The sequence below is a fragment of the Lissotriton vulgaris genome, chromosome 8 (genome assembly GCF_964263255.1).
Source record: "Lissotriton vulgaris chromosome 8, aLisVul1.2, whole genome shotgun sequence".
Lineage (NCBI taxonomy): Eukaryota > Metazoa > Chordata > Amphibia > Caudata > Salamandridae > Lissotriton > Lissotriton vulgaris.
This window is the reverse complement of record NC_141696.1, coordinates 510,009,609-510,024,118: the sequence shown is the minus strand read 5'-3', so window position 1 is coordinate 510,024,118 and position 14,510 is coordinate 510,009,609. Positions and strand designations below refer to the sequence as shown.

General features: G+C 39.9%; 1 protein-coding gene across 1 annotated transcript in view; it reads right to left on the bottom strand.

Moving 5' to 3' along the window:
* Window positions 1-3,184: 3,184 nt before the first annotated feature.
* The window catches only part of HTR1F (5-hydroxytryptamine receptor 1F), a 373,008-nt gene continuing 361,682 nt past the window's right edge, over window positions 3,185-14,510 (bottom strand). Inside the window, exon 2 of the mRNA XM_086933316.1 lies at window positions 3,185-5,064. Coding sequence (XP_086789442.1) covers window positions 3,919-5,034 — 1,116 coding nt within the window. The 5' untranslated portion in view covers window positions 5,035-5,064 and the 3' untranslated portion in view covers window positions 3,185-3,918. The remainder of the gene's footprint in view (window positions 5,065-14,510) is intronic.

Sequence of the window (14,510 nt, the reverse complement as noted above, 5' to 3'; positions counted from 1 at the left end):
AGGGTATCGCTAGACATGAAAGACTTTGTCATTTGTCTAATTCCTGTATACAAGATCTAAATCATGCCCTGTTTGTTTGTCCTACATTACAAACAGTATGTCGCAGATACCTAAGGAATTGTTTTTTAAAGTATATTATTGCCACAGCAGAAGAGGCCTGGAACTGTCTGCTGGCACCGACATCTGAACTTATGTGTTTTACATTTTTTTGCTTTTTTAAACAATTCTTTGATAAAAATTAGAGCAGTACTGATCGATTTATTATGTAAGTTCTGAGCACTTGTACTTTTTCAACTTTTCATTCCTAAGGTTAAGGAACAAAAGAGGCGGATTTATTATGTACGCAACTGAGCACATGCACTTTTTCAACCTTTTTTGCTGCTAGTTTACGAGTCCTGTATGCGGAAGTACTATGTACGATTTGAACATTTGCACCTTACCAATCCTTTTTTGCTGTTATTTACCATGCATTTCATGCTGAAAATGGCCCTGTAAAGTTTTTAATCACTCTTGCACTGTTATTATTCTGCTGGTTATATTGTACTGTACAGTGAATAGACAAATTACAGTTTTTCTCTACATAATTATACCACTCATTATCTAGTACTATATAGCAAATTGTCAATTCCAGCATTTTATAATAAGGTTTTAATTTTGAAAGCTTTATGATAGTATCAGATTATAAACTTTGTATAAGTCCGCAAGTATTCATCTATGGTAATCCGATTTTTTATGGTTCACTCCTCTTGGCATTCGAAAGTTTATAGGATGGCTTCTACTAATATGTTCATTTGTGTCTTTATATGATATGTTATGATGAATTTAGTACATCAATGTCGATTTCTATGGAGTGTAATATTGGTCTTAAGATGTATTTTTATGTGGAACTCTTAGAAGTTCCAAATCATAATAAATAAATTGAATTGAATCAAATCTACAGTGGCAGGTTTGAGACACATTTGAAAGACTAGTGGTGCAGGTGGCGCAATCAGTGCTGCAGGCTCACTAGTAGTATTTGATTGTTTAGGCCCTGGGCACATACTGTGCACTTTACTATGCAACCATGGATGACCAATCATGGTTACAATTTACACAGTGAGCACTTGCACTTTGACTTTGATCAGCAGTGGGAAAGTGCCCAAAGCATCTAAGTCAGAAAAAACAGAATATAGCTTGCAGTCAAAAATGCAGGAGGCAGAGGCAAAAAGTCTGGTGGAACCAATCAAGGAGGGCAAGTCTAACACTAACGAATTAAATTAGAGTTGCTCTTGTGTTAGGTACCCTTTGATCGCCCTTACATTTTGCAATTAAGAGCATTTCTTTCCTATGCAGCACAATGATGGTTTAGAGTTAAACAAGATATAGAGTTGGAATGGACCTGGTAGATCATCAAAGCAAGTTCTCTTCAATATGTGGAAGACTAATTGTTGTACTAATGTATGCAACTGCTTGCAACCTTGTAATGAAAAACTTCTGACCATCCCATAGTTAAATGCTTTGAAGGCTTTGAAGGAGTTTCCTGGTAGCCAACTTCTAGTGTTTCCATATACCATGCTTTCACTGCCATCTTGTCTTTGTGGTAATCACTATATTCGAACTATTTCACAGAGTTATTAAGGTTCCTCCCAACAACACTTTGCACAGGCTAATGAGTCTGTTATGGTACCTTAAGCCCTCAAACCATTCTTTAATACTATAAACATTCACTCCATTTTCTAGATCTTATCACCATTTGTGGGGTGCATCTCAAAAACCGAATACAACATTCATTATATAACGCTTAAGAATAGACTATGAAGTGGGATTAATGTGTTTCTGTTTCAACTCTCTGTTTCTCTTTATTTGTTTCAGCACCGCCTGATATAGAACTGCATTTGAATTTTTGCTACAACATTTCATAAGCTTCCTACATCCAGTTTTTTGGCAACAATTTCCCTAGACCATTCTCGGAGCTACATGACAGAAGCCTGCTTAGAACCCATTTTTAACATAAATGTCAACTGTTTTGCCCCAGGTGTATAACTTGTAACTTTTCTGAGTTAAATTCCATACAATGCAGAGTTCGGGTCTTAAACTGTTTTTGAAGTTAGTATCTCTCTGCTGCTTTCCCATTTTTAATTATTGTGAAGTTTTACCACAGGTAAGATAAAACAGTGTTGTTCCATTACCATCCTTATGTTTTACCATTTTCTAGACACATTGCTGTTAGGTCTTAATGCAGCACCATTTCAACATGTTCTTTATGAATGAAGGCAGATTGAGTGAACCGAACTCATGTGTCCAACTTCAACGTAACCCATTTTCACAAATTTGTCTCCACATATAGTTTCTGTTATGAAAAGATCCAACAGTTTACCTGTATAGTGGTTTCTAGAGTCACTTGATGTAACCTTCTTTGAGTATAAGTTCCAAATCCTCCAATTTCGAGTTCCCGGGTGCTTCATTCATCGATAGTCATCTTATATTGTGATGTTTAAAAAATAGAGTAATATACTATATTGAGTATATGTCCTATACGTAAGTCATATGTTATGTTTAAATAAATTCTAAAACTAAAAAAGAAATATATTTTAAGTTGCTCGAAACCATGTGCCAAAGCCTTACTTATGAAGGGGCATATTAGCAATGGACAGTGATAAATAATGCAAAGCGCGCTTAGCGCTTTTATATTTATCGACGGCTATCACTGGAATTTATCGCCCTGTTAGCGCGTTATTGACAATGCGTTTCTCCAGGGCGATGTAAATTTCAGAGATAGTGAAGAAATTGCCGTTTTGCAGGGAACATTGCTGGTTTTCCAGCGATGTACCCTGCAAAACGGTGATATGCTTGATGATTCGACCCTGTGGTCGGAACACAAGAATCCACCCCCCATGTTCAACATACATGAGTCAGGATTTTAGCAGAGGTTAGTTTTGGTCAAAAACAGTGGTTGCAAAGCGAGCGTCGGGAAAAAAGGTGCTAACATACGTTACTTGTAGATAGGGCGCTAATATTATCTCCGCTTTTTTGGCTTTTAAAGCCAAAAAAACAGAGATAAGGCCCTTGTAAATATGCCCCGAAAATGAGTTTGAGAATATATGTTCTAGTTGTGTCAGAATATCATTTGTAGAAATATCGTGTGTCGAATATTGTGTACTAAATACTTTGTAAAAAACACATCATCCCATTATCCAAAGGTTTTAGATATTCATTTATTAACACCAATGGGTGATATTTTTATAATCAATATGTAGGACCCAATATTTATGTCAGAGTATATTCCGACAATGAAATTCTGGACCATACTTTTATTCTTGTTTATTTACCGTCCAGATATTAAACCTTATTGAAAGGCAATAAGGTTCTTGTGTTCAGAAAATAACACATTTTTCTTTTTAGCTGATAGTTGTGGCATTGGTCAGAGAGCAAACTACAAATCAGACTAAATCAAATTTGTGTGTGTGATGTATTTGGTTGTCATTGCAGAGTCATAATTTGAGACCCAGTTCCGATAATTATAGCATATAGGCACAAATAATGTAAAAAAGTAAACAGACATGAAAACGAAGTAATTAACAATGAAAATATACAGAATTACAATAAAACCATGACACAATACATGTGTTTGAGACCCAGCGCAAAAATAGTGAAATTGATCAGCAGATGAAAGCAGGAACTTATTGCAGATACTGTGATTGGTCACAGAAGAGTCAAAGATTACAGGTAACCAAATGTGTTGGATTAGTTTTAATATTATTGTTGTTTAAAGGATTTTGCTAACCAAATTCACTATTATGTGCAGCAATATCCTACTGCGGTTCATATTATTCTTAATAACAGTTTATGGTAATGATTTTTATATATCATCATGTATAATTGAATAACTATTAGTTAAAAACAAGAATAAAGTTCTATCTATTGCAGAAAAATATTTTGTCAAAGATAATGTCTACATCGCATAAGTCTCTGGAATGCTTTCTTGAAGTCTTCGTTGAAGATAGTGTAAATTAGCGGGTTTATAAGAGAATTGAGGTATCCCAACCAAGTTAGAAAATTGGACATATCGTCAGAAATATAGCATGTTTCGCAAATATTAACAATGACTTCTTTTACAAAAAAAGGCAGCCAGCAGATCACAAATGCACCCAAAATCAACCCCAGGGTGGTTGCTGCCTTCCTCTCTCTGTTGCAAGAGATTTTTTGTCTTCTCCAGGCCTTCTCTCTCCTGGATTCAGACTTTGGGTTTCTCACTGTGATGTGGATCCGATCAAAGTCTGTTGAGGGATCTGACAAAGATTTTTCCGCTATGCACAGCGTGGAACTTATTTTGGAAATCCTCCCACCAGGATCCAAGTGCATTTGTCCATTTTGCTCTTCTCTTGCGACCCGACTTACATTTCGCTTGTGGTATAAAGTTTTGGCAGCTCTGTATATTTTGTAATAAAGGATCAAGATTAATGCAAGTGGAATGTAGAAGGCTCCAAATGTGGAGTAAATTGTGAACCAAATGTGATTATGTTTGATGATGCATTCATCTTCTTTAGTGAATCCTTGGTGCCGCCAAAACAATGGGGGCATGGAGATGAAAATAGACAAGATCCATACGACTGCTATCATAAAGCCTGCATGCTTAGGTGTTCTCTTCCTGGCATACTCAACTGCGTCTGTAATTGCACGATACCGATCCAATGCAATTGCAGCAAGGTGTAAAATAGAGCATGTGCAGCCGGCAATGTCAACACTAAGCCATATGTCACACACGGCTTGTCCCATGACCCATGTCTCCTTCAGAATGTACATTATGCTGAAGGGCATCACCAAGATGGCTACCAGAAAATCAGTAACAGCAAGGGAGCATATTAGATAGTTTGCAGGGTGATGGAGCTTTCTGGTGACAATGATGGCAGCAATCACCAGGGCGTTGATGGCAGTTGTCATGAGTGTCAGGACAGAAAGTGTGAGAACAATCAGAACCTTGCTCACAGTTCCCTTGTGCATTACTTCAAGAGTGCAGTTTCGTTCTGTTGAATTAATTAAATCCATGGCGTTCATTTCGGTGACATCACAGGGTACAGAAGGTCCCTGCAGAGAAAGAAAACATATTTAACTCATTACTGTGTTGTACTAGACACCTATATCACCAGTAATACATCACAATGACATCACCATTTCATTCAGGGGTATACATTTCAAAGTCAGCAATAGTTGGAGAACAGTTTCAGTGATATAGGTTGAACATTGTTAAACAGGGCAAGTCCTATGCTGGCCTAAACAGTAATCTATCTATCTATCTATCTATCTATCTATCTATCTATCTATCTATCTATCTATCTATCTATCTATCTATCTATCTATCTATCTATCTATCTATCTATCTATCTATCTATCTATCTATCTATCTATCTATCTATCTATCTATCTATCTATCTATCTATCTATCTATCTATCTATCTATCTATCTTTCTATCTATCTATCTACATATTGTTCTTCTATGACATGAGTATTTGTTGTGGGTACAATTCACAGATGTCAAGGGAAGCACATCTCAAATGTAACCATGAGGTCAGTACAATTCTTAAGGTGACCCTCCCATTTCTTAAATTGTAAGAAATTCTGATACTGCTTTATCGGAACCTCTAGTTTGTTACTTATCTCTTCCAAGACCGCAACCGCCTTATCCATAGCGCTCATGAATCTCATATCATATTTTCCACAAGACAGTGTCTCTGTGTCAATCAATGATTATTTACAAAATATTGTGTGACCACTCTGGATTACAACCAATCGCTTTCAACTTCCTAGGTCAACCATCAGAATATTTCATGATTTCATTATAGTCCCTGTTTTTATAATGTGTATTGCCATGCTTCTCATCAGTGATTTGATGTGTTAATCACTTCCCTCTGCTTTTTTAAATGTCAGTGAAATCCACTTTTAAACTAGCGGACATAAGCATTCATATTGCCATGTGTGAGAAATGTGGTTGTTGATTGAGGGGGGTGTGAAATCCTACTCGAAAAACAACCACAGTCTATGTCAATCCTTGTGAAGGTGAAGCACAAAATGTCACCAAATTAACCTGTGCTTAGCCCTCTGGTAGCTTGGCACAATAAGCAGTCAAACTTAACTTAAAGGTAATGTGCAAAGTAGTTATGCAGCATTAAACAGTAATAAAGTGCAAAACAATAAAAAAAAAATCGACACTAATTTAGATACATAGAGTAATATTTAATACATCATTTGACATAAAAACTAAAAAACCTAATTAGCAGAACTGAAAATATGTAATTTTAAAGGTTTAGGTAAAAATAGTGCTTAAAAGCACAAAGCGCCAACTGTGGTTATCTGGTTGCATCCGACTGGGAAAAGTCACAAGTTCAGGCCATCCGCGATGGAGCATGTGCCAGATATAGGGACCGGGTGAGGCCCATTGAAAAATGCACCTTATGTCCTTGATGCAGGGGGTAGCCCCACGTAGCAGTGGTTCCGAGGAATAATGAGGGGTCCTGCGTCAAGATGTGCTGTGAAGTGTTGGTTTCGATGAGAGATGTGGGGTCCTGCATTCAGCTGCATTGTGCAGCATAGGTTTCAATTATGAGCTGCCAGGGCTGTGATGCGAGCTCTGCGTTGAGTTGCGTCATGCTGCCTCAGTTCCGAATAGGAGCTGCAAGGGCTGCATCGGGTTGAGTTGTGCTGTGTTGGTTCTGACAGGGACCACAGCTGGGCTGGCAGAGAGACTTTATCCCCACTTCCAAGGGCCAAGGACTGGAGAGACACCATTTGGGGGGGTTAGGCCTCACAGCAAGTAGAGTCCAGGTGCAGTGTTCAAGGATGTTGGAGTTTGTTTTGTCCCTGTACCTCAGACCAGGAGGTCAGCCAGATGTCCCTGGAGTTGTTCTGGTGGTTCTGGGTTCAAGGTGCAGGTTCAGTCCTTCTTCCTCAGATAGCAGGGCAGCTGAGCAGTCCATCTTGCAGGCAGGGCAGCACAGCAGCTGGGCAGTTCTTCCTCCAAGGCGTAGAACAGGTCCAGAAGTGATCTCAAGAGTGCATCTGAGGGTCTTCTTTTCATACCTGGTGCCCACTTTGAAATGTGAGAAGCTTCTGGAATTTCTCCCATCAGATGGGTCTGGAATTTCCTGCCTCCCTGCCTTGATCCCAGTCTGTCTGGGGGAAAAATAGACTATTGTGAAGGCCTTTGTGTGTGAACTGATGAAGGGCCTCTGAAGTGCAAGTGTGGCAGATGACAGCACCACTCTCCCATCCTACCAGAGATGGCCAATCCTGGGAACACCCACCTGTATTGTGATACTGTCTGGATGGAATACACAAAGTCCAACTGCCAACTGCACCTAGTCATGTGACCCAGGAACAGGCTGTAGGTACCAAATGGTTAGGACAACAAAATGGCAACTTTCTTAAAGTAGCATTTTTAGACTTTACCATTAAAGGTAGTTTTAAACATCAATTCCTCATACATCAAATATGACTTTCCCACCTGTTCCCAAATCAAACGTTATAACATATTAAATGTAATAAGGTAATCCAATCTTATCCTCTAGGAGAGATAGGCCTCACAGTACCGGAAAACAAATGTGTGACTTTTTTACTACCAGAACTTTTAAAACTTAAAACTACATGCCTAAAATTTTTATTACAATGCAACCTCCCCTATTGGATGGTTTCAGCCTACTTTAGGGGTGACTTCTATGTAATAAAAAAGGAGATTGCAAAGGGATTATTTTACCATGTTGAATTGGCAGTTTAAAATTGCCATTAGGCTGCAATGGCAGGCCTGGGGCATGTCCTAAGAGGCTATTCAATTGAGGGGCACAAAAAGTGCTGCAGGCCCTCTAGTAGAATTTAATTGACCAAACCTGGGTATACAGTCTACCACTTTACTAAGGCCTTATAAGTAAATATATTATGCCAATCAGGTGTAAACCAATGTAACCATGTTGTAGTAAGTGTGCACAAGCACTTTAGCACTAGTTATCAGTGGTAAACTGCACGGAGTTGTAATAAAAACATAAACGAAGTCAGAAATATAGGATGGGAGAAGATAAAAGGATAGGGGGAAAACCATCCTAAAGCTAACAGGTCGCACATCATGGAATTGTATATTTGTTGTATTTGTATGATGGAAATTCAGCCCAAATGCATTGGAGTGCTGTACAAGGTCAAAGGCAAAGATACAGACAGTACATGATTGAAGTGATGTTCTGTTACTGTACTTTACTAATATAAAATTAGAGTTGCCTTTCATTAAGGTTTTCGCACTAAAGAAATTCGATCTGATATACAGTGTAACATCCTGAAGGGAATGAATGAAGATGCACATGTTGGTTAAATCAATCCAGCACCCTTTCTCATATTTATAGCCCTGGAAATAGTAGCAAATAAGTTGTATTTAAAGAAAGCAAGAGAATCCCAACGTCTAATCTTAACAGTAGTTTGTATTCTGAGGTTTTATTCTGTTCACCGAGTGCCTTCGACGTTGCAATATTTTTAACCCCTTCCTCAAGACACCAATTAGGTGGTATCACACTCCCTATCTACCTCCATGTTATTGTCAATATACGCAGGGAGAAGACCATTTACCTTAACATCACTTCCAGTGCTAATTCCCATAATTACATCATTTATGACTCATGGTTCAAATGCTAATTTTGTTAGATTCTTGTATTCTGCTCCTTAATCCCTAAACAGGGAACGTAACGGTGTATACTTCAAGACAACTACCAGCAATTGAGAGGGGAATGCCCCTGCATGTTAGTTGTGTTAAGTCAACAATTTACTATATACAATCTGAATTCTGTATTCTGAATTTATGTTCCATACGGCGACTGAGCCTTCTTGACATCTACTGCCCTGGTGCTTGTGGTCATGAATACAACTGGTGAAAAAGGGGCAGGATATATAAAAACCACAAGTTTTACTCCCAACCAATATTCTTTCTTATTTGCTCCCATTTAATTTCCCTTGCAAAACATTATATTAAAGTCAGCATAAAATCCCCTATTAGGGATAATAAAGGCAGCTTTTACCTGTGTTTTTGATCCACCACCCAAAGTTACAGTGGACAGGTGAACCACACACCTTGAAATTACGTCATTGATTAGAACAAACTTTATGTGGTGCCAGGAGATGGAGAGATACTGATAGATTGTTATGTTGCTGATTAGTGATCTACAGTGATAAGTGACAACAGATGGCAACCATTTTAAGAAACCTGGCTTCACCGCACCTGATCTGCTACCTATTGATGAACCGCAAAACAGCAAGCAGAACAGAGAGAGACCGAAAGAAAGGGTGCAGAGAAGGTAGAGGAACTAACTCAGCCGGTGGAGAGGGAGACAAAACAAAACATAGAATAGTGAAAGAAGAGACAAGGAGATGGAGCACAATTTTATTGACATCATTGAGCGGCATGACTCCCAGCAGGGAGAAGACATAGATGATAGGACAACTTTTGATAGGAGAGGTGGGATGCAGAGGAGAAGTGCAGGAGAAAGAGAGCAGGATGGTTAAACTTTCAGCAGAATGGCCACACTAGTCTTGCACATGAGTAGCCCTATCCTGTGACAAACTGCTGCATTGCAATGCCTCAAACATTCTGCAAGGTGTGACACACTCAGGGCTCAATTCACAAATAACCTCCGCACTCATGGCGGGAGCCCTGCAGTCGTGGGGGAGTCTCTGCACTCGGGCGGATTCTCCTCAATGAGAATCCTCAGTGCAGATAATCCGCCTCACATGCGCAGACTCCCCCATGAGTGCAGGACCTCCACCACGAGTGCGAAGGTCCTGAGTCTGCAGCATTGAGTATGCAGGTGTTGGACATGCACATTTAATTTACACTCAACCTGATTTGCAACAGTGCTGAAATACCTTAAAACCATTCATTGCCTAAGGAATTAATTCTCGGAAAAAGTAGGCACCAAAATTCCAAGTTACTTGAGCTTCTATAACGTATAACCCAGGAAATAAGAACATAAGTCATCTGAGAAGTCGTAGCACGGTTGTATGACGGACCCACGCATGCCATTACAATGCATGCCTTAACAACGCAATTAGTACCAAGAGTGCATCTTTACCACGCATGCCTTTACAATGAACAACTTCATCGTACATATGCCTAAACAAGCATACCGTTACAACGTCCAAGCGCTTGATTAATTGCCTGTTGTTTCAGAAAGCAAGCAGGTGACATTACGTTCACAAAAAAAGACAGAATCATTCTCTTATTATTGTCAGAATCATAAACAAATGACATCAAAATATAAATAACATATTTATGCTGATTTGCATCATTACTTCTCAATTCTTCAAAAACTCATAAATTAACTGTTTTAGTCCCATTATCAAGCGCATATCAAGCCAGGCATTGGGTAAAGGGTACATAACCAAAACCCTGACGGTTTGTCATTTTTTGCTACTGACAGGATCACTTGGAGCATGCGAGGTGGAGACAGAGAAGGAAAGCTCAGACTTCTGGAGTCAGATGGCAGCAAGTCTCCCTGTGTCCATAATGAGGATGAGGAGCTCCAAGTACACATCAGCTGATGTGGGTCGTGAAAGGAATGATCTTTTAGAGACTCTGGGCGGGAACTTCAAGATGGCAGAGGAACTCTGGGAAGGATGCTTGCCCAGGGCGCAGTTACAAGGTATTTGGCAGGTATTGATACACGCTTTTTATAGTATTGTCAAGGCGGCTTCAAATTATTTTTTCCCCTCCACAGAGCCTACTGGACGCCATACCGAATCTCAAACACAGGGAAAGGGGGGTGTCGCCAAATGTGCTAAATGGGGGTCAGAGAAGGCGACAGACATCCACATGATCATGGAACGCCCAGGGATTCAGCAGTTTTAGGAAGAAGTGGATAAGAGCGTGTCGTGCATTGTGGGGGTGGATTCTAAGGCAAGCCTCTCTTTGATCATCTTTGGGACACTAGAGGGGCCAGGGGAGCTAAGCAGGGACACGAGAAAGTTACTCTTTCATTTCACTGTGCTGACAAGAAGGGAACTTTGTAGAAAATGGGTGGGTGATCCCCCCCCCCCCTCCCCCCTCTATACAGAGTGGCTCAAAGCACTCTGGTATATACCAAAAATGGATCTGGCAAGGGGTGTCTCTAGGAGGAATATCTTCTGGCTGTCGTTGATGGAGTGGATGGGTAGGCACGAGGGCTAATAGGGCGCTAATGCAAGGAGCATATATCACGTCTAGTGATTACACCTTTACAGCTTTCTTCTCGGCGTATAAAATTGACCCTGAAACGGGGCATCCTGATTTGAAAGATGCAGCCTCCTTGGCCTAAGCCTTCCTTCATGAACAAGGGCAAACATAGAAAAGTTTTAGGAGACTGATTGGAGCCTGAAGTGAATGAGGCCAAAATAAAGAAAGTAATGTTCTGTTTTCTTCCCTGTTGAGGAGCTTGAAGAGAGTTTGGGGCATATTATCAAGGGGGTTTATCTCCGCTTTTTTGGCTTTAAAAGCCAAGAAAGCAGAGATAAAATTATCTCCCTATTACCTAGCTGTCGCTAACACCAGTTAGCGACAGCTAGTAGGAGATAGCGACCATCTTGGGCCCCAATTTGCATGTCAGTAATATTTATCACTAATGACATGCAAAGTGGGCGTGCCAAGATGTTAGCGACTGGAAACAGTCGCTAACATCGCTATCTCCTATTACCAACTTTTGGAGATATTCGCGCTAAGCGCGAATATCTCCAAAAGCTAACACCTGCCCTGAGCAGTTCTTAGCCATGTTATCCAATGGGAGGTGGATAACATGGCTAAGAGCATTAGCTCCGTAATGCATGAATATCGCTGACTTTTCAGAGATATTCATGCATTGCGGCCGATTTCTATCGCATTTGCGATAAACCTTGGTAATAGCGAGGTTTATCTGCGATAAAAAATCGCCGCAGCTCAGTGGTAAATTTTTGTATCTAACCTTGGTAATATGTCCCTTTATTCCTTTATTTCTTTAATATTCCGAACCTTTATGGAAGTTGCAACTGTGTGTACAAAGATTGTTCTATATGAGCAGTTTTGTGATGGTTGATGGGTACCCAGTACTCTCCCTGATGCAGCGTTTCCCTTTTTCATTGTTGTGACATTTACCCTTGGTAGGGAACATTTTATTTTTATTCAGCTTCTGTGTTTTTTGTTTTGCCTTCTCAAGGGTATGACAGTGGGGTGTGCACATATGGGTTTTGTTTTCGTTTTTTCACTTGGGGAATGTATTAGAGCATGATCGCTGAAGTGACTGTTAATGCCAATTGTGAGTTTTCGATGACAAACAAGACTAATCAGATTTGACTATTTTGTGTCTGGATGTTGTGCTGTGGGGTATCTTTTTCATATTGAGCAAGCATTTGGGGAAAAGCAGGGGATTTTCTGCAAGTTACATAGCTGCTGGGACTCTCAGCTGTTTCGAAAATGATGTACATTGCTAATATTGTGCATATCACTGTCATTATTTTACCTTTGTTATGCAGTAGGATAGGATTAAGCTTTATAGGCACGCATCCTGCCATGGTGGCAGTGTAAGCAGCAAAAGCACGAACATAGGAACAATCTATCCTTTCCAGTACGGCTTCACATGCAAATGACACTTTGTTAGGCGCTTGCCTATTTCCATAAAAATTCCCTGGGCCTCATTTATGAAAAGTGACACATTGCTGCGTGAAAACAGCGATGCGTCACTTTTCATTGCGCCCTCCTTGCAACATGCTAGATGCATCATATTTACAGTATGATGCATCATGTCGCAAGGAGTTACAGATACGTCAGTATCTTTAGGCGCAAAAATGACGCATTGCTGGAGTGTGTCACGAAAGTGACGCAACTCCATCAATGGGTCATTTCACATGGGCAAGTCCCATGTTAAATGTGCCTGCGTCAGTCTTACGCCTGCTGTGAAGGAGGCGTAAGATATTGAAAAATTTGCGTCCTAGAAGTGACGCAGTGAATTCCTATAGATTTCATTTTGTCACTTCTACAAGGCTTACTTGTTTATATCGTATATGTCACTCCCTTGGGTCACGAGAGTGCTGTGTAAACTCACACGACTTGAGAGGGCAATTTAGTGGGTATCACTTATAGTTTATACTGATCACCTTTATTGGATTGGCTCACAGTGCTATACACAACCAGCATAATTGATCACTTGCATGTTAGATTGCACAATACAAAGCGGGATGTAGTGTTAATTCTATTCTTTTCTTGTACATAATGGATCTCATTGTAAAAGGAATACAATTGTTTTTTATTAACTTTGCAGTGCCTAAAATCGGACTGAAGTGCTTGACACTGTTTACAGAACTTATTGCTACTTTTTGAAATCCCCCTGAAGAAGGGTCGAGTTAGACCCGAAATGCATTGGGAAACGTGTAATTTCGTTTACTGTATTTTTTGTGGATAATAATTTGATTACTTCATGGACATTTGAACCTATGTTATTTTTTGTAAATATTTCTGAAGTAAGGTATTGAAATAATGCTTACTAAATAAGCCTTTAAACTTTGAAAGAACTTGTTGAATGAGTTATTGAATAACCATTGATTTGAACTTCACTAACAGAATTAATACACTCTGAAACCTTAGGGACACGAAGTGAGAGCTCCCGGTTCAGACCTAGTTTATACTAGGCCTCCAAACAAAGCAGTTTAACTACAGTTGTGGGCACAACTGACCCACTGGGAAGCTCCCAAAACACAAACGCAAATTTTTCTAAAATAGATTAACATTAGTTAAAACTAAGGTGTGCAGGCTAGATCCTTACATTGCAACATGCTAGATGCATCATATTTACAGTATGATGCATCATGTCGCAAGGAGTTACAGATGCGTCAGTATCTTTAGGCGCAAAAATGACGCATTGCTGGAGTGTGTCACGAAAGTGACGCAACTCCATCAATGGGTCATTTCACATGGGCAAGTCCCATGTTAAATGTGCCTGCGTCAGTCTTACGCCTGCTGTGAAGGAGGCGTAAGATATTGAAACATTTGCGTCCTAGAAGTGACGCAGTGAATTCCTATAGATTTCATTTTGTCACTTCTACAAGGCTTACTTGCGTCAGAACGCCTCACCTGCATACATTATGCCTGGCGCAGGTATAATGTGGCTCAGGGTTTTACAAAGTGACGCATCTACCTAGATGCATCACATTGTAAACATGGTGCAACAAGGCACATTTTATACACGCTGGTGCGTCACAAAAAGTGATGCCCCGCTGAAATAAAAGTGACGCAAGGCCTCATAAATGAGGCCCTCTGTGTTTTGTTGTTTTACTTCAACTTATGTTGTAGTTTGTTGTTATACAGCAAGGAGATTTTTACATTTACCAGGGAGATTGGGCGCACACCTGTATATCCGCAAAGTGGAGAGTACTGTGAAGTGGCTGGTACAGGCAAAAGGGCGAGCGGTAATCTCACACATTACCTGGTGGCAATAACATTGACAATTTTCATAAACGGATTCTGGAAGACCTGAATAAAATCAATACTATAAAATTGAACAAG